Raw genomic sequence first — 25,030 nt, forward strand, 5'->3', positions numbered from 1 at the left:
TGTGGTGCTTGAACAGGTGTGGTTTATTTAGCCACACAAATAAATAAGGTGAGTTAAGGTGCAGAGTGTAGTTGTGCAGGAGTCTAAAGGGAGTAAGGCGTTGTTGTCTTACAGGGTTGGGCAGCAGCAGCAGGTGGAAGAGAGATGCAGACAAGCTGAGGTCGCGGACTCTGGTGCACTTTGTCCTGCAATCAGGGCTCCCCAGAGCTGTCGGAGTCTGTAGGAGACGAACAGAAAGCCAAGCTTAGTGTCTTCCTTGCACAGAACATCACACTGACCAGACTGGAAATTTGGTCCCCATTTATCCTTGTGTCTGGACTTCAGGACAGTGAATGAAAATGCGATGCCGACTGTGCAGGATTATGGCGCCCTGTACCTTTTAAAAGTGTTTTGCCACTGGCTATGGTGCTGAGCTTGTTGTCTGCTCTTCATGTGAGTTAAGCTCTATAGTAAGAGGAGTTGGTTTACTGACTGCTGTCATAATTTCTTTCCCCGCCCAGCTTCATGCACCCCGCTTGAGCTGCTAACATGGCATGGCTCTGTGAAAGGGTGTCGGCATTGCAGTGTTGTTCCCCGGCCCTGTGTTGGATAGAGAAAAAGTGGTCTTGTACCGATAGAAACCAGAGCATGATGCAGAGGTTAGTGTCCTTTGGCCTTGCTATCCATTGGAGGGGGCCATGATCTGTAACAAGGATAAAGTGTCGCCCTGTTAGATAGATAATATCTCAGTTCATCGCCCACTTAATGGTGCTCCACAGCTGCATATTTCTGTTCTGCTTGAGTAAGTTTTATACTCACATACTGTAAAGGGCAAGGTGCTTCATCAAATACTTAATGAAGGACAGCTCCAAGCCCTGTCTCCTAGGAGTCTGTACTGTATGTACAATAAATTGCCTTTTGAAGTTTGGGTTGCGGTGGGCAGGGGAGCGGGTAAGATAGGTTTTTAATCGCAGGAACGCACATCCTATTTCTTCTGTCTGTTTCACCTTCTTGGTCAGACCCTTCCTTAGTAGATCTGAGAAAGGGGCTAAGAGAGAGGAAACGTAAGGTATGAAGCGTCTGTAATAGCCAGCTAGACCTAAGAATGCACACACCTGTTACTTTGTTTAAGGTTGTGGATATTTGTGTACTTGTTCTACCTTTTTCTTTTGTGATTAAGTAGCCCCCAGCAGATTCTGTATTCCAGGTATTGGCCTTTCGGTTAAGCCGAGGTGGCCAATTGTTTGGGCTTGGGTAAACTGGCTTTTCTGAGTTCCCCCAGAACCTACTGAAAGTAAAATATGTGGTCGTCCTAGCTGCACGAGTGCATGATGACATTGTTTAGATACGCAGTGGCCTAAAGGTGATGTTTGCCGATCCCGATATCCATCAGCTGCTGAAAGGTGGCAGGGGATCTGTGTAGTCTGAAAGGGAAGACTTAAAAGTGCCAGTGGCTGCGCTCTTTACTAAAGGCAGTTTTTTTCTCATGCTTCCGGAGTGAGAGCCCCTCCCAATATCCTTTAGTTAAGTCCAGTGTGGACATAACCCGGGCTTTCCCCAAGAGCTCAAAGAGTTTATTCACTTGTGGCAGTAGGATTTAATCGACATGTCATTACAAAGACGAAGGATACTGTTAGATTTCTGCACCACCATGATCGGACTACACCAGGGGCTGGTCAACTCCTCGATTATGCCGACTCGTAGCATTTTTTCCACCTCAGTTTTGATTGCATGGCGAGGACACTGCAGAGGTGCTAGCATGTTATCATGACCAGTGGAGTTTTAATGTTGTGTAAGATCAGATGCATGAGTCCTGGTTTCAGCGAGAACACGTCCTGGTGCTGGTCGATCAGTTTTTCCTTGTACCTGGGTTAGGGTAAATCTTTTTAATAAGTTTACATGATAAAGTTCTTAAGTTTTTAAGTTTTAGCTTACTCAACTATTGGCTATTCTGACTTGCTCTGTACTGGTAAAGGGACTTTGCCATCAGGTCAGGAACTTACCTACTTACTTGCCTTGGATGGGAAAAGGCTATGGAAGTTCTGGTTTGGTGGCATGGGCTGCCGGAGGTGGGCAGCTCAACATTTGGGGGCAGAGGTTTTTCTCTCCTTTGGTCCATGGGAAAGCTTTTAACAACTGTCATTGTAACAAAGCAGCTTTACACAATAATATGAATTATTTAAGTTTGTATGGAATGTGAATGTGTATTAATCAAAATGGTCAGGTAGTCCCTGATGAGCAAGCTGAGGGCGACAGTGACAAGGAAAACTCCCTGAGATGGTAATAGGAAGAAACCTTAAGAGGAACCGGACTCAACAGGGAATCCATCCTATTTTGGGTGAACAGAAAGCAGGAATTGATCTGCATTCATAATGTGTGTTAGGCAGACAGTTCAGCATAAAAGTTGATGTTTATTGATGTTAATATGGAGTCCAGGTATTTATTAGAGGCTCAGGTAGACTTGTAGGAAATTCCAGTCCTGAACTATCTAGTGACTGCAGCCAAGTCAAGTCCTCAGAGAAACAACAGCCAACATCAGTCAAGGCCAGAACCATCTTCACGGTCGAGTGAAACCACCCCCAGACACCAGATGCATCCCAAAGAGACACATGGGGCATCCCTGTTGCAAATCTCCAACCAAAAGCGGGACACCAGGATGAGTCAGTCAGGTCCAGAGGGCAGAGGGAGTCTGGATCACTGGCAGCTCCGGAACGACATGTGTAGCTTAACAGAGAGATGGAAAGAGAGAGAGAGGGAGAGAGAACAGGAGAGCAGAGAGCGGAAGAGGAGAGATAACCGTTAGGTATGGTCACAGTCACATAATGTATAAGGTAACGTATGTTTAGTGTAGAGTGCAAGCAGGGACTCCGGCAGGACTAACTTTAACAACATAACTTAAAGAGAGAACCAGAAGGAAACCCAGACATGAGGCTCCCTGAGATGTAAAGCAATCAATCACCTCACTGTCAACAAACCTAAATGGTTATTTGAGAGTGGGGAAGCCAGCATCTAAACATACCAGTTTACTATAATACTCGACATCCATGAGTCCCCATGTGGTGATGTTGACGCGCATGCCAATTGTCTTTCTTTCCTCTTGTGGGAGGGAGCAGAGCACCTTATCCACCACTAGCGGCCCTGTGATCTTGTGCGTGCTGAGTTTATCTAACTGAAGCCAGCAGTGGGTATGTAGCGCCTTGCCAGATAATAGTGGAATTAAAATAGAGCTCCAGTCCTGTAACAGCCAGTATACTTGTTTGGTGGTGCGCTTGAACATTTGTAGGTATGCCTCAACGTCATGATGGGGCTAAAGCTGCATCAGTAACTTGTTAATGGCCCTTTCCTTTAATGCTAAAAACAGTTTGGTTTGATTAGTAAAGATGTTCTGTTTTTTTCAGAACAATGCCCAACCTGATAGACATAACTCACACATTACAGGGAGTTACCGTCACATCCCCCATACAGGTCCTGACCTCGCTCTAAGCCATTTTTTTTTTACATGTATCGGACATTAAAGGAGTTCCTGGGGGGGTCAGTGTTTCAGACTGGCTCTGGCATACTAATAAAACCTTCTATTTTGATGGTTTGATGGAAGCACCAGTGAAACACTGGAATAAGTGCATTAGTGTAGCAGGGGATTATACAGAGAAATAAAGGGAGTTTTTACTCTCAGTTGGTATTCTGCACAATCAAAAGTCCCGCTTTGACCTGAACACCTCTCATATAAAAAAGAAAGGTCAATCAGGTCAATGTGTAGCAATACGTGTGTGTGTGTGTGTGTGGTGAATTTCCATGGTGTTTGTGAAAGATGTGAGGTGTAGTTGTTATAGAAGTTGGGTGTGTAAGTTTAGATGTCATGCTAGTTAAATGTAAAAGCTCTCTGTACGTACCATGTTGTGTTTTATTGTGTTAATGTGATCATGGTGTTTTTAACAACACTTCTGGCCCTTGTTTTTGTGTATTTGTTATTGTGGTAAGTGTCTCTCCCTTTTACAACTGCTTCTGTCTCTAACTCATGTCTCTCTCTCTCCCTCTCTCTGGCTCTGTCTCTCTCTCTCACTCTCTCTTCCGCCCTATCTTCACCTTTTATCCTTGAATGAAATCCTTTTCTCTATTCCTGCATTTGTTTGTCTTGTTGACTGTCTGTATTTGTGTGTGTGTGTGTGTGTGTGTGTGTGTGTGTCCCATCTGTGTATTGCCAATGTTGCTCTGTGTGCTTGTGGCTTTAGCAGCAGCCGAGGAGGAGAGGAAGGCATCGAGGGAATAACCTCAGTGTATGTTCTTGCATTTCATCTGTCAAACTCTTCCCCTGTTCCTCCTTTCTGTCTTTCACATTTAATCAGCAATTATTTGGCTTAACAATGGGGCCAAGTGCCAGAGAAAAATAGACTTCTTTTATCTTCCCTAAGTTACCTATCTGTGTTCAAGCCTGTATATGTCGGTCTGTCTGTCTGCTTGTCTCTCTGAAGCTTTGCATGTCTGAGGCTGTTCAGCATGTGCTCAAAATCAATTAAATGATGAACCATAATATTTAATGTACTCAGTATGTGCAATCTCTAACATTTTATATCTCACTATTAGTGTGTCTTTGAAGCTTCTATCATTCCGGTGAGGTTACCTAGAAGTTGAGTCATGTTAATTGGACTTTTTCTTGTTCAGTAGATAGACTAAAGATGCTAACTGGATGCAATTAGTATTACATATCTACTGAACAAGACAGAAGTACAGTCAACATGACTCAACTATCAAGAAATTGGTTGACAATCAATGCGTTGTAAAAAAAAAAAAAAAAAAAGGGAGGGGGTTCTATCTAAGCATTAACCCTTAAACATTTAATATATTAATCTCTAAAAAGGCTAAAATGATAGGCTTATGTACTCCTCAAGAAACCCCCCAGAGGATATTTATAAAGCTATTCTATGGGTATTTAGGTCATAAGGACATGTTTGAAGCTAGTAGCCTGGCCAAATCAGTGTTAGAAGTGTATGCACTAAATGAGTTTTACTGTGCCAAACCAAGTACAAAACCAATGGAGAAAAAGAAATGGCTTTTTAAATGTTGTTCAAGAAATCTCAAGAAGATCCATGCAGAAAGTGTTATTTCCTAAACAGAAATATACATTAAATCATTTATTAATGTGCAGAAAATATCATTAAAATTCCACAAGGCATTTTAAGTTCAATGTAAAGACAAAGATAGATAAAAAAGTCATGAGACCTGATGAGTCCAGATCAATTCCAGAGTGATGGGCGTGTCAGGGTAAGAAGGGAGCGCATGAATCGATGCACCCATCGTGCATGGTGTCCACTGTACACACCGCTGGAGACAGTGTTATGATCTGGAGTCTATGATCTAGACTCAGCAATGTTATGAATGTCAGCTGACTTCATTTTATTGTGGCAATAAAATGAAGTCAGCTGAGCACCTGAATGTACTGAATCACCAGGTTATCACATTTATGGAGAGTTTTTTCACTGATGGCACGTGTCATATTACACGACTCAGAGTGTAATAGAGTGGCTCTGAGAGCACGATGAGAGCACAATGTGACTGAATGAAATGTGTGACTGAATGAAATGTGCGTGTGTGCAATGTTTTTTTTTTTTGCCAGACTGGGTCTAGATAGAGTGGATACAATTGCAAGAAAAAGTATTTGGGATTATGTCCAGTTTTTAATGAAATGGTCATGTGCCCTGATCTTCATCTAAGTCACAACAATAGAAAAACAATGTTTACATGTTTTTATTGAACTTAACATGTAAACATTCACAGTGCAGGGTGAAAAAAGGATGTAAACCTTTGGACTTACAACTGGTTGACGCTCTTTTGGCAGCAATAATCTCAACCAAACCAAATCAGACCTGCACAACGATCTGGAGTAATTTTGGACCACTCCTCTTCACAAAACTGTTTCAGTGTAGCAATATGCTTGGGATGTCTGGTGTAAGGTCATTCCACAGCATTTCAATTTTTTCTCTTTCAAAAAATGGCAGAAGAAAAAAAAAGTCATGTTTTGCATTATAACCCAAACCTTTTGCCGTTTTTTCTCCTCCTTTGTTCATCTAGGGCTGTGGTTTTCAAAGTGTGGGGTGCGCCCCCTAGTGGGGAATACAGACATGACAGGTGGGGCACAATGAACCGGAGGGAATTAGTGGAAAATAATAGGAAAGTACCTATTCTAATTCATGCTTTTCTTTATTGACAATAAAGATCGGACACTCGAAACTAAACAATAACACACAAATAAATGGATCATTAATACAAGTAAATTAAAATAACATCAGAGAAAAAGTGGAACCATAGTGCAACAATAACGGTTTAACGTCTGCATGTTAATTGCAGAGGAACAATATATAAGGAAACATTCGGTATTATATATGTCATTTCATTTATTCCAATGTGTATGCTGATGTTTTTGTATTTTTGTTAAAAGTTAATATTTTATCAGGCAGTACTGGTCTGGCAATGTAGACAGGAAATATATGTGGGTAGGGTTAGGTGGGTGTGTGTTTTGTGTCTTAAACTGCTGGCAGCAGACAACACGAGACCCAACAAAGACATTTAGAGACAACACACCCCAGTCACGTTAATAAGCCACTCGACTTCAAAAGTAAGCTCTAGATAAGTGACGAAGTAAGCCTGTTATAACAATTGCACGTGTATTTTATCTGTTTTGAACTTGGTGATATTTGATCTTATTGGTTTAGAAATTGATATTTCAATAAATAGTAAGCTTGGCTAATTTCGTTATCATTATCATCAAGTGGGGCTTGAAAATTCGCCCACCCACTTAAGTGGGGAATGACAGAAAATGTTTGAGAACCACTGCTCTAGGGGCTTCGTACTATAACAAAAATAAAATCTCTACTTAGTTTTACAACATTTTGAGAAAATTCATTAGTTTGTTCGTTAGCTCGCTTCCGTGAAATTATCACTAAAACAATAAACAGAGGATATAAAGCTTTATTTATAAACCTGTGGAATGTTTCACTGTTTATGGGCACCTAATAATCATGTAAGCAAAGCGAGGGAAATGTGGATGTGATGTGTGGCCACTCAAAGAGAACTAAACCAAAGATTTTTGTAACTACACAGGGTGTAACATCTGCATAGTGACTGCTGATAAACAGCTGAACAACTTCACTTTTTTGTTTACCTCTGAGAAAAAAATCTGTATTTTTTTGTCTGTTTATATTTAGAATTTTTATAAGAGTACAAGAAGATAACAGTTAGTTCTGTGTAGTTAGTGCCCTTGTAGAGAATAAATAAATATTGGATAAAAGATTTCCTTGATGAAATATGAATCAGGCAGGCCCTGATGGATAAGTAGCCAATGATTAACACCTTCCAACCCCTCTTTCAAAAGAGTGCCATAGTCCAATGTCAGTTTTAATGATTTGGCTAAAATTAATTATCACTAAGTACCCTACCATCAGCTGAAACTAATTCTATACATGTAACAGAAAATGTAGATGCAGATTGTAAATATAAATATGCATGCTATTTTTAATAATGTATGTTGCAATCGATTTTGTCAACAAAGCTTTTACAATAAAATCGTTATAACTTGACCCTGAATTTAGGACAAAAAAAGAGAAACGTTCTTTCTGGTAAATCAACAACTGCATATGTAGTTTATTTACAGTAATTTGTAAGAAAAAATATATATACCTTGTACAATGTACACACGAGCAAGATTACAAAATAAAAAAAAGTGTCTGCTTTATAAACAGCTTAGTATACTGTGCGTCTTTGGTTTCGGTTGTGGTGATGACAATCATGTCATCTTGTCGTCTCCACAGCAGTGGATGTACCAAAAATCCACTTTTTATACGAATTACATCGTCTACATTATTTCGCTTTCTATAAGTATATATTTTTTCATGTCTGTGAGGTGAGTATACACAGAGTTTCGGTCATTTTACATTTTTAAGGGAAAACAGTTTTTTAGCGGAATTAGGCACGGCTGGTGAGCTATCCTTGGTAATGACCCCAGGCTTTCACCCCGTGCTATAAAATATTTAACTTAATTTCAATTCAATTTAATTTATATACCGCTTTTAACAATGGTCATTGTTTCAACGCAGCATTACAAAAATGAAATAAATAAAAAATAAAAAATGCCTTTGATCGCAGCGATGAGGACAGCCACAGGCTCACTGCCGGATTATGGTGACTTGCCACAGAGGAGGAACATGCCGCAAGGAGCATCACTGCTGTTTGCGTGGGCCCACGCTGCCACTCCAGACCTGCACATGCACATTCCTTTCTTTCCATCCTCCCTCTTTCAACTTTCCTTCCTTTTTTTCCCATAAGACCTCGTCTCGACCTGTGTGTGCTTTACAATGGCAGACAACATTCAAATTCAAATACTGTAATTTACCCTTCCCAGGTGTAAATCAGCTGTTCTCGCCTATACGTTTAGATAAACTGAAATGGACCTCTCCACACTTTAAGACCCTCTTGGATCTGAGGCTCTTCTGAAGACTTTCAGTGATTAAGGCCTATTTTTAATTTTGTGTAAATTTATTCTTCTAGATTCTAAAGTTGACACTGTTACCATTTTTAATCCCTGGAATGGAAGAAATTGAGATTTTTCTTATGATAGCATAACTTGCATTGTTTTAATCACTTTTTAAACAATAATATTCTATATTTTATTTAAAAAAAATAAAAACGGGGAATGGGGCTAAGAAACACACATCTTGGTTTATTAATCCTCATGCCTGGTTTAGGTTTAGTAGTCAGTGCGCACCTTTTGCACATTTACTGGTATATATACACGCCTATAATTCACTTTTCGAATTACAGATTACAATGTCTAAAATTAGACGTCTAAAATTGTTTTCCATTAGCTTTTATAAAAGCAGACATTTCGCTTTCTATAAGTATAGATTTTTCACGTCTGTGAGGCGAGTGTACACAGAATTTTGGCTCATTTTCTGACGTGCTCAAGTTCACCGAAAACAATACGAAATAGCGCATCCTGTTTGCTTTCAATACAAAATCATAATGTTTTTGCGTCATTGTAAGTGCGTTAAATAAAAGTGGAGTCTTATAAATGCTATGTAGCTTATCTAGTTTTATAATATCATCTTTGAACATTATTCTGGCAAACTTTTTCTGATGCACACCCAGAATCAGTTTTCTGGCTAGACGCTAGTGTTACTGTACATGATATAATCTAAAGGCCAAATAATAATAAATAATAGTAATAATAATAGATTTTATTTGTAGGCGCCTTTCATGACACTCAAGGACACCTTACACACCATAAAAAATAAATATATAAAAAACAACTACAATAATAAAGGACAATATACAAGCAATGTAGTGTTAAAAGTATGTCTGCCTGAAGAGATGTGTTTTTAAACGGGATTTGAAAACAGAAATAGAGTTACTATTCCAGGTATCAAGAGGTAGTAGACTCCACAGGTAAGGGGCAGCGTAGCTAAAAGCTCGAGATCCCATGGTTGCCAAACACATACGAGGAAGAACCAAATTTAGTGACGATGATGATCTCAGGTTTCTAGAAGAAGTATAGGTCAGGAGAAGATCTGTTAAATATGACGGAGCCAGGTTATGTAATGCCTTATAAACAAAAAACTGAATTTTATAATGTATGCGCTGTTGAACAGGAAGCTAGTGTAACTGTTGAAGAACAGGAATTATGTTGTCTATTGTAGGAGTTCTAGTTAGTATTCTAGCGGCTGAGTTCTGTACTAACTGTAACTTATGTAGGAGTTTTAGGGGAAGACCAAAAAATAGAGCATTGCAATAGTCGATGCGTGTGGTGACGAGAGCGTGTACAGTACCAGGATAGCAGCGCTTCTCATTGAGAGGGCCGGGCGGAGACGGTTAATGTTTTAGATGTGGTAGTACGCTGTCCTAGTGAGTTTATTAATGTGTGCTTTAAAGGATAGGGTGCTATCAAGAATAACACCCAAGCTTTCAACTTGTGTTAAAGGAGAGATTGTAGAACCAGCGATACATAAGGAAAAACTACTGGCCTTCGATAGAGTATTTTTAGTGCCCACAAGGAGTATTTCGGTTTTACTACTGTTGGGTTTAAACAAGATTATTTGAGAACCAAGATTTAATTTTATCTAAACAATTTGAAAGAGAAGATGGAGGAAGGTCAGAAGTAGGTTTGGAGGAAATATAAAGCTGGGTGTCGTCAGCATAACAATGAAATTGAACACTGTATTTCCGGAAAATGTTCCCCAAGAGCAATAAGTAAATGATAAAGAGTAAGGGCCCCACGACTAACCCCTGAGTCACTTTTGCAGTAATGGGTAAAGATGTAGATTTGATCTGGCCTAGATAAACAAACTGAGTGCGGATTTACAATTCCAATGGACTTTAGTCTTTCTAATAGAATATTATGGGAGATGATGTCAAATCTTCTTCTTTGTCTTTCGGCTGTTCCCTTTCAGGGGTCGCCACAGCGAATCATCTGCCTCCATCTAACCCTATCCTCTGCCTCCTCTTCTCTCACACCAACTAACTTCATGTCCTCTCTCACTGCATCCATAAATCTCCTCTTTGGTCTTCCTCTAGACCTCCTGCCTGGCAGTTCCAACCTCAGCATCCTTCTATCGATATATTCACAATCTCTCCTCTGAACATGCCCAAACCACCTCAATCTGGCCTCTCTGACTTTATCTCCAAAACATCTAACGTGGGTTGTCCCTCTGATAAACTCATTCTTAATCCTATCCATCCTTGTCACTCCCAAAGAGAACCTCAACATCTTCAGCTCTGCTACCTCCAACTCTGCCTCCTGTCTTTTCTTCAGCGCCACTGTCTCTAAGCCGTAGAGCACCGCTGGTCTCACCACTGTCCTGTACACCTTTCCTTTCATTCTCGCTGATACTCTTTTATCGCACAACACACCTGACACTTTTCTCCACCCATTCCAACCTGCCTGTACCCGCCTCTTCACCTCCTTTGAACACTCTCCGTTGCTCTGGACTGTTGACCCTAAGTACTTAAAATCCTGCACCTTCTTTACCTCTGCTCCCTGTAGCCTCACCGATCCTCCTGGGTCCCTCTCATTTACACACATGTATTCCATCTTGCTGCGGCTAACCTTCATTCCTCTGCTTTCCAGAGCATACCTCCACCTCTCCAAATTTTCCTCCACCTGTTCCCTGCTCTCGCTACAGAGCACAATGTCATCTGCAAACATCATAGTCCATGGGGACTCCTGTCTTACCTCATCTGTCATCCTGTCCATCACCAGAGCAAACAAAAAGGGGCTTAGAGCCGATCCTTGATGCAGACCCACCTTAAACTCTTCTGTCACACCTACAGCACATCTTACCACTGTCTTACAGCTCTCATACATGTCCTGCACCACTCTAACATACTTCTCTGCCACTCCAGACTTCCTCATACAATACCACAGCTCCTCTCTTGGCACCCTGTCATACGCTTTCTCTAAATCTAAAAAGACACAATGCAACTCCCTGTTACCTTCTCTGTACTTCTCCGCCAGCATCCTCAAAGCAAATACTGCATCTGATGTACTCTTTCTAGGCATAAAACCATATTGCTGCTCACAAATGCTCACCTCTGCCCTTAACCTAGCTTCCACTACTTTTTCCCACAGCTTCATTGTCTGGCTCATTAGCTTTATACCTCTATAATTGCCACAGCTTTGCACATCGCCCTTGTTCTTAAAAATTGGCACTAATACACCTCCATTCCTCTTAAATCCTCTCACTCTCCAAGATCTTGTTAAACAAACTTGTCAAAAACTCTACTGCCACCTCTCCTAAGCACTTCCATACCTCCACAGGTATGTCATCAGGACCAACAGCCTTTCCACTCTTCATCCTCTTCAACGCCCTTCTCACCTCACTTCTACCAATATTTGCTACTTCCTGTTCTCACCTCTTCTACTCTTTGTTCTCTTTCGTTTTCCTCATTCATCCACTCCTTAAAGTACTCCTTCCATCTTCCCATCACCCTCCTGGCATCTGTCAGTACATTTCCATCTCTATCTTTAATCACTCTAACCTGCTGCACATCCTTCCCATCTCTATCTCTCTGCCTTGCCAACCTGTACAGATCCCCCTCTCCCTCCTTACTGTCTAGCCTAGCATACAAGTTCTTATATGCTCTTTGTTTGGCCTTTGCCACCTCTACCTTCACCTTACTCTGCATCTCCCTGTACTCCTGTCTACTCTCTTCAGTCCTCTCAGTGTCCCACTTCTTCTTAGCTAGCCTCTTTCCTTGTATACACTCCTGGACTTCCTCATTCCACCACCAAGTCTCCTTGTCCACTTTCCCCTTACCTGATGATACACCAAGTACCCTCCTACCTGTCTCCCTGATCACATTGGCTGTAGTTGTCCAGTCAACTGAAAGCACCTCCTGACCACCCATAGTCTGTCTCAACTCCTCCCTGAAGACTTCACAACATTCTTCCTTTCTCAGCTTCCACCACTTTGTCCTCTGCTCTGCCTTTGTCCTCTTCGCCTTCCTCACCACCAGGGTTATTTTACACACCACCATTCTGTGTTGTCTCGCTACACTCTCCCCTACCAACACTTTGCAGTCACTGATCTCTTTCAGGTTACAACGTCAACACAAGATGTAGTCAACCTGAGTGCTTCTGCCTCCACTCTTATATGTCACCATATGTTCCTGCCTCTTCTGGAAGAAAGTATTTACCACTGCCATTTCCATCCTCTTTGCAAAGTCCACCACCATCTGTCCTTCTACATTCCTGTCCTGAAGACCAAACCTGCCCATCACATTTTCATCACCTCTGTTCCCTTCCCCAACATGTCCATTGAAGTCTGCACTAATCACCACTCTTTCACCTCTGGGGATGCTCTGCATCACTTCATCTAACTCACTCCAGAATTTCTCCTTCTCTTTTAACTCACATCCTACCTGTGGGGCATAACCACTAACAACATTGAACATTATCCCTTCAATTTCCAGCTTCAGACTCATCACCCTATCTGATACTCTCTTCACCTCTAGAACATTCCTTACAAACTCCTCTTTTAGGATAACTCCTACTCCATTTCTTTTCCTATCCACACCATGGTAAAACAATTTGAACCCTGATCCTAAGCTTCTAGCCTTGCTACCTTTCCACCTGGTCTCCTGGACACACAGTATATCCACCTTCCTTCTCTGCATCATATCAACTAACTCTCTTCCCTTCCCTGTCATGGTCCCAACATTCAAAGTCCCTACTATCACTTCTAAACTCTTGCCTTTCCTCTTCTCTCTCTGCTTACAAACACGCCTTCCTCCTCTCCTCTCCTTCTTCGACCAACAGTAGCCCAATTTCCACCAGCACCCTGTAGGTCAACAGCACCAGTGGCGGTCGTTGTTAACCCGGGCCACGACCGATCCGGTATGGGAATTATATTCTTGATTCGCATCATTGATTGGAGATGATGTCAAATGCTGATGTTATATCAAGAAGTATTAAAATAGACAGAAGTCCTGAATCAGCTGCTACCAGAAGATCATTGGAAGGGCAGTCTCGGTACTATGCTGAGGATGGAAACCTGATTGAAATTGTTTATATAAGTTATTAATTGACAGGTGATCATGTACCTGTGCTGAAACAACCTTCTCTAGGATTTTTGATAAGAATGGCAGATTTGAAATTGGACGAAAATTATCAAAATTGTTTGGATCAGCACCTGGTTTCTTGAGTATAGGAGTTATTAATGCAGTTTTAAAGAGATTGGGGACGATGCCAGAAGTCAGAGAAGAGTGGATGATCTCAGTGATGAATGGTAAGAGAACCGGAAGACAAACTTTGACTAATTGAGTTGAAAGAGGGTCTAATTGACAGGTAGTTGGTTTAGATTTCCGAATAACAGAAGCGATCTCATTAGCTGTAGGTAGTTTATGAGTAGAGAGAGGAGAGTTGAATACATGTGAAAGAGTGAAGGAAAAAGGAACTTAAAGAGGATTAGAAACTAACAGAGATTTAAGTATGTTCTCTGTTTTTTTTTTCAGAAAAATAAATGAGTAGTGTGTAACATAGTTTAGCTGTATGCAACTGTACAGGTAGAGAATCAGGAGGCTTTGAAATGTTTTTAACAAGAGTAAAGAGAGTTCTTGTATTACCTTCATTAGATGCGATCTGATTTGAATAGTACTCAGATTTACCTGTATTAATAGCAGTTTTGTATTGTTTCATATGGTCAGAATACATTTCTTTGTGAACGACAAGTCCGGTTTTAATACACAGACATTCTAGACGGCGACCTTGAGCTTTTAGCCTATGCAGATCAGATATAAACCAGGAAGCAGAATTAACAAATGAAACAGTTCTGGATTTTATAGGCGCATGCATATCAAATGATGAATGTAACGCTTCATTGTAATGAGAAACCAAACCGTCCGGAGTTGCTAAATAGTCTTTCATAAGAAGAGTAGTAAGGTCAGATGTAAATGCCATTGTATCAATGTTCTTAGTATTTCAAAATGTGATGCGATGAGATATAAAGGTATACATTTAATTTGCTTAAATTTGATGCAAATAAGAAACGCCTATATTTAAAGAACACAATATATAAGATGACACAAAACCCTACATGTGTAGCTTTTCTAATTACACATGATAAAATCTAAAGGCTCAGTGTGGTAACGTTTATTTCGCTAAAATTCGACCCTAAAAAGAATTAATTTGAATTCTACATTTATACTGTAATTTTAGCAGTTGATTTACCAGAAAGGACTATTCTGTTTTTTGTGTGCCAAACTAAACTTCGAGTCAAGTAATAGCCCAATAAAATTGTATAATATTAATTTAAAAAATAATATTTTATTTGAAAAGTATTTTGTATATATATATATATAAAACATGCCTATTTATACATTTGAAATCTGCATCTAATTAGATTTAGCTAAAACTCATGATCAATAGTGTTAGGGTACTAAGTGATAATTAGTTTCAGCAAATCATTAAAACTAACAGTGGACTATGGCACTCTCTTGAGAGGGGGTTGAAAGGTGTTGCTCATTTATTTATTCTCTACAAGGGCACTAATTGCACAGACCAAACTGTTACCAAATCGTTCCGCCAATTAGGGGCGTGGTCCGTTGCCTAGCAACACTGAATGAAATGAGGCATAATCGTGGTGTTTGCTTTGGTTATGGCATAGCATAGTTTATTATCTGCTGTCGTAGATCTGATTTATTCAAATTCAATAATAAAGCTTTATATCCTGAGGAGGTGGTTAATCCAATTCCGATTGATTAACCACTGTATATATATATATATATATATATATATATATATATATACACTGTATATATAATAAAAACCTGAGATAGTTACATATACAGTACACACTGAATGATGCATAGCTAGTATGCGCGATCCCTTGCACCATCTGCTGAGAGAAATGAGAATCGCAGGTTGGAAAAGGCAGGAAACGGCATGACCGGTGCGCAGTGGTCATGAATTTCACGTAAATAAGAGCAAAATGGCTTTATACTGGCTTTTACTGGTGCGATTTTGAAAATGTAAGCATGCTGGGTAATTAAGCTCACAGATCTAGGAAAAGTCATCAAAGGAGGGTCCTGGAATTTGATCGAGTGTGAAGTTTTTTTTTTTTTCCCCATTGTGGTCAAATGACCTGTACTCAGCGCTTCTAGTCTAGTGTTAAATGGCAGGACAGCTTTCAGCAACACCTCCAATATCATCACACTGATTGGACTCAAGGTTGGCTCACTCCTGGCTCCAATTAGCTCTTGGAGAAGTCATTAGGCTAGGGGTTTGCATACTTTTTCCACCCTGCACTGTGAATGTTTACATGTGATGTTTAAAAAAACATGAAAACATATAATGTTTGTGTAGTATTATTTTAAGCAGACTGTGTTTTTCTATTGTTGTGACTTAGACGAAGATCAGAGCAAATTTTATGACCAATTCATGAAAAACTCGTAATCCCAAAGGGTTCACATACTTTTTTTTGCAACTGCATGTAAAGTGTACATAACAATTTTTTATTGTATGCAAGTAACTATAATGCAATACTACTACTACTACTACTAATAATAATAATAAATGAATAAATAACTAAATAAACAAACAAACCACCTTTCTGTTATTTATAAACCAATTAAAGAAACGAAAGAAACAAAGAAGAAAAAAAGAAAATGAAACAGATATACACTAACACTGGTTGCACGAGGTTGCACACTTGTTTTAATGGAGCATATCTTTATCATACAGCTGTTAAGTGGTTCAGGTTAATCCCAAATAAGGATAGGATAAGGATCCTATTGTTGAAAATGTGGATCATGATTAGGAAGTGAAGAAAATTAAGCACTACAGTAATGTCAGGACATCCCTTCAAACTTAAAAAGACAAGTTGATGATGATGAAAGTGACTATAAACAATTAATGTGCAAGACTATAAATACTACAATTATAATAATAGTAATAATAATGATGATAATAATGATACAATTGTATGGGGATGGCAGTTTGTAGGCTTAAAGTGACCAACTATGGCAAATAAAACCCTTTAAAATAATAATCCAAGCTTATCTAAATCACCCCAAATTGTGTTGTGGACTGATTAGGGCATTGTAGACAATTTTGAAAAGAAGATATCTTTGCTGCAAAAAAAAAGAAAAAAAAAAGGACATCACCATTAAGCATGTCAGTGGCGGCATCACACTCTAGGGTTATTTATTTGCCCAGTATGATCACTGACACTGACATTGTATCAGTGCTGCTTCTCCACAGCTAGCATGGGGCACTAATCAGAATAGATCGAATGCCCACTCCAGGCTGCTTTGGCACAACTTCCTTAAATATTTAATATTAGGAAAAAAAGTACTTTCCAGCGCTAAAACAACCCAAAGCACAAATCCAAGTAAACAAAGCAATGGTTCAGTAGATCCACATTATGGAATAGCCTCGTCAGAGCCCAGATCTAACTCCTGTGGAAACTGCACAGGAGATCTTCTCACAATCTGGAGAAAGGCCTTAAGAACTTTTTCAGGAAAAAGTGGAATACATTAGACAAATTATAATGTGCTGTGTTTGCAGACTTTTATTGAAAAAGTCAGAGTGCTTAAAATGCCTTTGGCTTGTAATACAGCAAAGAATTACTTAATGAATGTGGATGTAACCAGGTGGTCTTGTGTGTGTGTGTATTTTTTTACTAAAACATTATTTTAAAACCATCTTATTCATGTTGATTTTTTTAGGGCTGTAAAAAAAAATAAAGGAAGAAAAATATTTGACATACAGTAATTGATCTCTTTACATGATGATTATTTACATGACAAAAACTATTCTATCTAGGGTGTGTTTGTATATCAAATGTAAAGAGACAGACAGAAAGGGGTGAGTGTTTTGGATTACTTGGTGAACTCTCTGAAAACAGGAACTGTGAGAAACCCTAAGCATTGTTGGAGTTTGTCTAAACTGAAAAACAAATTACATACCTGTGTATTTGTACAATTCAAATTTAACAGTTGTTTTGATGGAAATATAACTGTGTGTGTGGTCTGTTAGAAATTGTGACCTGAAGGATGTTTCATGTTTTATAGCTTTTTACAGTTTTACATGTGCGAATCTGTCTAAATGTAGAGACATGGCAGGCAAGCAGTGCTGGTGTAAAATGTTGTTCATGAATAAAAAAAAAATAGTTCTATTAGTTATACTGTATATAGTTTTATATTATTTACATTAGATGCATGGCATGACCCTCCTCACACCTGCAGCCAGTTTTCATTATACAGCTGCATCTCGTTTTGCCCGTAAAACATCCTGGAGATTGCATGACATACAGTACATGAGGCTGTAAAGATTTGCTTAGCTTGCGTGTATAGTGTGCGTGCTTATTCAAACACACAGGTATCTGCAGTTTAGGCAGTCTCATATGCATACACACAAACAAATAAAAGCATACATTTCTGTATAGACAGTATGCTTTTTCACTTGGTCATTGCTCATGCAACATCATCTGTCTCTGTTTTGTCATCTCCCTTCCTGCTTATTTTCACAGACTATAACAGACAACAGCCCTATGAAGCGGTCAGCCTCATCACTTGGTCATGGCCGGTTGGGACGGGGGCCAAGGGCTGATGATTATGTCATGGATCGAGTAACGCCAGAGGAAGGACCAAGGCACGGACACCGCCGCCGAGATCGCAGCCACCGAGCCTCTGAGAGATCCCTCAGCCGCTACACGGATGCTGACACAGGTCAGAGGATCAGGACTGGTGAGGATGTTAGGGATGAAGAAGAAGCAGCTGTGGTGCTGATAATTATAATGATGATGATGATGATTGATATTTTAGTCAGTGACTTGCAGGTGTAAATAGAGTCACCGTTGATCACGTGGTCTCTTTTCCTGCATTAAGGTTAGATCTGCTCTTATCTCTGCACCTTGTCTCAAGGCCTTGTTTATACTTTGTATTAATGTTCATCTCATGTGATTTAATTACAAGCATATGCCAAGACTGGCAGCAGCAATAACATGCATCCAGCTCTTGGTTCTTGGTGTTGCTGTAAAATGCATCCACATCAGTGCTGATAAAGATGTCAGAGAGGTTTTTGCTGCAAGTAAATATCCACCTGGAGGTTAAAACTTGAAAACCCATTAAAACAGACTAAACCCATTAGATTCCCTTTATGTCATTAGATATATACCATTATTTTTAGCTAAAAATACCACTACTAAAAGAAATGATTATAATCTTGGTGTTTTTGCTGCTGTTATCCACAACCCAAAATGAATGATCATTATATTTATAATGGTCTAAAGTTAATATTATTTTATAAATCGTTCCTGCTAATTTTTCCACCCCACTCAATGCTTGTGTGTAGTGTAGTGCTGACCAGAAACAAAGCCCCACACACAGAAATAATATTTTATTTGTAACGTTTACTCTAATGGTAATGTTGTAGGTCTTGGCACGGATCTGAGCACCACCACGCAGTCTGGTGACATGCCGCCCAAAGAGAAAGAGCGTGAACGTGGCCGTGCCAAAGAGCGGCGTCATCACCATCACCACCACCACCATCATCATCACAGCTCTGTAGAGAAGGAGCGCTACACACCTGAGAGAGAGAGAGGAGACTATGGCCACCGGCAGCGCCACTGGTCCCGCTCACCCAGTGAGGGCAGAGAATGCCTCACTCACCGACAGGTGGGCTTGCATGAAAATCACATGCTTACTTTGCTCCACAGTGAATCCATCAATTCTGATGGATTTAGAAGCTCCCTTTACACTGTGCTGTGTTTTTTTCCCACTGTCCACTGGAACATGTGTATGTTTGAGTAGAGATCTATAGGATTATGCCAGACAGGAAGAGCCCGAAGTTAGGATGTGAAAAAATAATTTATTATAAATTTCAGAGTTTATTCTGTAGGAAAGATGACGTGATACTGGTTCTATTTCTTGTTCACCGTTCCAATGGAATTCAACTCCTCTTCATTTGTTTTTCTCCTGTTTTTGGTCTCTTTTTTTGTCTTTGTCTTCTGTGTAACATGTTGCTTCTCAACATTTGATAATTTCTTTCTTTCATTTTGTATTTGCCCTCACCATTGTCTTGCTTTTCTGTGTGTTCTTTTTCACAACTGTATTTTTTCCCTCCTTACTGTTATGTCGTTGTCTTCTCTCTTTCCCTCTCTCTTTCTTCTTTTTCTCTCACTCTTTCGCTCTCGTTTTGTGGATAAATTTTGTCGTTCTTTTTTGTTTTATTTGCCTTGTCCCATTTTCATGTAGGGCAGTAGTTCGGTGAGTGGCAGCCCCGTGCCCTCAACATCTGGAACGAGCACCCCTCGGCGAGGTCGACGCCAACTGCCCCAGACACCCGCCACCCCCCGCCCACATGTCAACTACTCACCTGTGATCCGCAAACCAGTTGGTACACCACCTTCAGGTCCACAGTGCCGCCTACCCACCCCAACGCAGAGGCGCTTCTCTCCACCCGTGTCTGAACCTCCTGTACCCCCTCATCATGGCTCTGGCCGGCGTGCTCGATGGTGCCCCGGTTCATCCGAAAGCACTCCAGGCGACGGCTTTTACGACTTTGAACGATGTGAGCCACCTGCTTACGAGGCAAATCCAGGACAGGGCAACCCACACCCACATAACCCACCACCACAACCACGTTCACCTAGGACTGCTCGCCCCCCTGGGTCTCGTCGCATGCCTAACGGGTACCGTTCCTCCTCACCCTCGCCACAGCGACATGCACCCCCTCACAGCGCACCTCACAAAGCTCCGCATCCCAGAGGGCCCAGGAAAGGGCTGCATGAACCCTACAGTGAGACAGATGAGGATGACTGGTGCTAGCCTCTGGGAGAGGGGGGGGGGCAAGGACACAGGGGGGGCAAAGAAGAGATTACACTGGCACTTGGTAGAACTACACACAATTGGAGACTTGATGTTCTCATATAGGAGGCGGTTCTGGAAGCCTCTAAGCAAATGGAGGGACTAAGGGTATTAGAGTAGATTCAATTGTTTTAAAAACAGAAGAGAAATTAGACATAAGCAGAGGCAGGAGAGAGGCAGATCCATCAGATTCTCTGCCCTAGGGCTAACACCAAGAAGGAAGTTAGTGCTAGCCTTTGGGGAGAGGTGAGAAAGGTGAGGGTTAGGGAACAATGGCAGCAGTTGCTGGAACAGGACTCAGCTGTGGGCCAGAGTCGCATGCAGGAAAGGCAGTGACACCCCTGAGTGTGCATGTTCCAGAGAAAGCACAGCGGATGATGAGAGGCTCAGGGGGAAATTGAGGCATGCTTCCCTTCTTTTTATTATTTTTCTTTTTCTCTACTGCCTGCTATTTTCCTGCACAGGACTGGATGACTTAGTGATCCGAAAGCAGAGGTGGGTTGGGGTGGGGACAAGAAAAGCCTAAAAATGATACTTAACTCTTTATATAAAGGAAATGAAGATGCATAATGCTATTTCTGAAAGCAGGAATGTCTGCTCTTTTGGATATGTTGTATATCTTCTGCAGACAAAGTGACAAAATCCATAGTTGTGGTGTAGAAACCTGAGTTGATAGGTTCACAGTTTAAAGATGAAGATTCACCACTCGCTTTACTCAGCTTGACTGGAGCACCGTCTATTGCAAAAATCCACCCACATGTTGGGTAATATTGATGAGTTTTATCATCTGTGTTTACTGTTAATAATTATTTCCACGAGGGTGAGGCTACTGGCCGTGTGTGTGTGTGTGTGTGTGTGTGTGTGTGTGTGTGTCTGTGAGAGAGAGAGAGAGAGAGAGAGAGAAAAGGTTTTGCCTAAAAGGATCTGTAGGTTTAAGATGGGACACACACAAACACACACACTATACACACACACACTCTGACTGTATTTGGGAATCTAGGCCCTCACAGCTACTAACCCTTCAAACTCGAGAGAGAAAAAAAAAAACGTGAAAAATGGGATGAAAAAAATGAACCAGTCTTCACTCTTCCTTCTTCAATGGCTTCTTCTTCTTCTGCTTCTTGTTAGAGACATTGAAGCTTGAATCTTCTGTTGCACTGCTCAGCTTTGTTTGAACTTCTAGAAAAAAAAAATCCCTTGCATGATTGAAACAACAAGACAAAAAAAAAGAAAAAAAAAAGGACAAAAAATACAAAGAAACTTTGAATGAATTAGGGTGGGGTAAATTCTCTTGGTCCTTTCATTCTGTCTATAGAGTTCTCTCTCCTGTCCCTGGCCTCCGCCCTTACTCCTCTCTGAAATTGTCCCTCACATTTTCCGGGATGGCACAAAGGGGACAAGAGGCCAACACTCTCCATTTTTAAATCGTCTGCTTTCTTACTACAGTAATGTGGGATAGAGTCCCACTACACTTTTGTAACAGATTTATTGCCACTAGGCCAGAGTTTCTACCAAATTCTGATTGTGATTAAGATAAAAAAAGTTAAGACTGGTACAGTAGATTATTATTGAATTGACAGCACAATTATTTTTGAAATAAGAGCATTGTATGCTTTCCATTAGTATAGACATACCATTCAAAATTTAATAATAATTTGCTCATTTGCACAAAGTTATCAGACATTTAAGCACACTCACACTCACACACACACACTGCCTGTTTTCCTGTTCATACACATGGACTCTTTTCCCCTTACTCTAGTCTTCCAGGGTGTGATGGAGTAAAAAGGGAGTGGAGGAGGTGAGACGAGAGAGAACCTTTCATCTTTTAATTAGATTTGTTATTAATGATATGTCCAGAAGATAAGATGATGATGACGATGATGATGATGATGATGACGACTTGATTTTATTTTGTTTTTGACTCAGCTGTGCTCTCTGTCTTGCCATATTTGTTTCGGTGTGGTTCTGTTCATGTGGTACGTGGAGCTCTGTAGCAGTGATGCATTCTGGGTCATGGTTGTATTGGTTGGATTCCAGATAACCTAGCCTTCATTGGCATTTCATACCTCAAAAGTAAAAACACTCATATTGTCTCATATATAAAAAATTATATTTTCCTACAATGACCAATTATTAGGTATTAAGCAATATATCTGTATATTGTGAATTAGTACCAGTGTACAGGTATTAAGGTTTAACGAACCTGATCTCCAGTCTATATAAACATAGCATTTGTATGATTATAACCATATAAAAAAATGCACATCTGAAATACATATCATTATAGCTGATAATGGCAGAGAACAGACAGATTAATGCAGAATGGAAAAGCCCCAGTGTGCAGTGTTGGATTCAGGACCGGTGTTAATGTTTGTGTACATGGAATCATTTAGATATGCTCTGCTGTTTGTCCACTAGGAACTAATGTGTTAGAATAGTGTGATGCAACTGAATGTTTAAGAAAGTAACAGAGCTCCACTACCTCCAGCGGACCAGTAGATGGCACTGTGCTTCACAGTACACGTCTGTAGAATTGACTCATCGTCACACTTTTTGTGTTTAATATTTATGTCGATGATCTGTACATGTGGATTTCAGATGTATGTGGTGCACCATTCTGTGTTCAGGACATGTGACACAGCCAATCAGAATGCACAGGAACACAGGAACATGTAATAAGCCAATCAAATTGCATGGGTTAAAACATTGACCAGGCCTTTTCTGCCAAAACTTCTGCCTCTTGTGTCCCACTGATCTTTGTGTCCCTGCGGCCCACATGTAATTGATATTTCCCCGTTATACTTTAGTCGTACAAAATTCACTGCCAAAAATTGTTGTAAAGCACACAGGTATCATTATATATATATATATATATATATATATATATATATATATATATATATATATGTAGCATTTAATACTAACATGCATAGCACATTGTGTGTGTGTGTGTGTGTGTGTGAGAGAGAGAGAGAAAGAGAGAGAGAGAGCAGAAACTTAAGCCTTTATTTTTACACAGAGTTTTACATATATGTAAACAGATCACATTTGAATGTACAGCTAAAGGCTCCCACTGCTACATGAGCATTAGCTTGTGAATTTAGGAATGTATCATTGACTTCAGTGATTTAATTATTCACTTTAAATCAGTTTATATGAGTAACTACAGTGAAATTAATAGTAAAGCTCTAGTTTACAGTAAAGGATAAAAGTCAAAATGGACCAACTGACAAATCCTGTGTTTAAAGGGCTAATAAAGTAATGTGACTATTTAATACCTAATACTAAAATTACACACCCTGTAAAATGCTTGATTCAGGACGAGTGACGAAATGTAGATAGCAGTAACCCTGAATTTTATAAAACTGGTTTAAAAATGTTTTCAGTTATTTAATTTTACATTTGTAATTTTTATTTGCTAAATGCAATTTATAAAGAAAAAGGCTTTGGGTTGGAGGTAAAGGTACTGCCAGAACTTAAATAACAGTTATATTGTTAATGTCTGATTTAATCACTGCAGTGCTGTGACTTCATACAGTACATATATTTAAAACAAGTTAAAATATATAAGATAAACAAGTCTTTAATAATATGATAGTAATATCAGATTCTGTATAATGTCATAATTTATCCATAAAATATAGGATTTGTTTCTCCACACCTCTGTACATACTCTTATAGAAACTACTGTATAAAAGAAGTAAAAAGGAGTTAAAGAAAGTTTACATAACTGATAACTGATATATAGTATTGTGCAAAAGTCTTAACCCCTTCATTTATCATATAAAATTAAATCATGTAGATTAAATGAAGGAAATGGGAACAAATGTTTTACTGCGTGCGACAGCCTGCAAAGTGCCTAAATATACAATTAAAAAATTGGTTGTGTCTGTAACATCCTGAGCAGCGACCTCATTTCCCCTCCGTGGGTTTCAACCCATCACCGACCTGATCATCTGTCATCATCTGCATTTGTTTCTCATTGGTTTATGCCTTAAGTTATGTGTTATTTTTTTGTGCTTGAAGAATTCAGAGGTCACTGTAAACTTTCAGTTTCTTTGAAACTGCTCAGGTACAGGGACTGGAGGGGAAATTAACGAAAGACAAAAAAGCTCTTCAGGGAGCCTGGAATTCCACATGACTACATTAGAATTGCAAAAGTCTGGAGCTTTGGAGGCAAAATCTGAATAAATGTAGAGATTAAAATATTTTGCACAGTACATGATGTATATTATTTATTAACAAATATATATTCGGACACATAGACACTAAGACTAATCACATTGTAGATATACACGACACTCCATGCAAAGTAGTAAAGCAAGTGGGAGCCAGAAACTGTAGCATGTAGGATTTTGTGTGTGTGTGTGTGTGTGTGTGTGTGTGTGTGTGTGTGTGTGTGTGTGTGTGTGAGAGAGAGAGAGAGAGAGAGAGAGACACACATTTTTTTCCTCACTCTTGTCATCACAAACCTCTACTAACAAATTCACCAATGAACCCAGATGACCGTAACCAGTAACATAAGAGCCGACCATAAAAAAAAAAAAAAAAATCCCCCAAAAAATTCACATCAAAAGTGAAAGTATTTAATTCAAGAATTGCATGTGCTATGTGCATGCCATACCGTGGAACTTCATCTTCAGGAATATAAAAAGAATAGTATTATTGAAAAATGACTATAGAGAAATGTTTTTAA

General features: G+C 39.8%; 1 protein-coding gene across 1 annotated transcript in view; it reads left to right on the top strand.

Moving 5' to 3' along the window:
* cacna1aa (calcium channel, voltage-dependent, P/Q type, alpha 1A subunit, a) overlaps positions 1-24,714 on the top strand; it is a 153,919-nt gene extending 129,205 nt beyond the window's left edge. The window contains exons 44-47 of the mRNA XM_053490796.1: positions 4,209-4,253; positions 17,994-18,192; positions 18,899-19,140; positions 19,720-24,714. Coding sequence (XP_053346771.1) covers positions 4,209-4,253; positions 17,994-18,192; positions 18,899-19,140; positions 19,720-20,292 — 1,059 coding nt within the window. The 3' untranslated portion in view covers positions 20,293-24,714. The remainder of the gene's footprint in view (positions 1-4,208; positions 4,254-17,993; positions 18,193-18,898; positions 19,141-19,719) is intronic.
* The last annotated feature ends 316 nt before the right edge of the window (positions 24,715-25,030 follow it).

Source organism: Clarias gariepinus, unplaced genomic scaffold (genome assembly GCF_024256425.1).
Source record: "Clarias gariepinus isolate MV-2021 ecotype Netherlands unplaced genomic scaffold, CGAR_prim_01v2 scaffold_32, whole genome shotgun sequence".
NCBI classification, from domain to species: Eukaryota; Metazoa; Chordata; class Actinopteri; order Siluriformes; family Clariidae; genus Clarias; species Clarias gariepinus.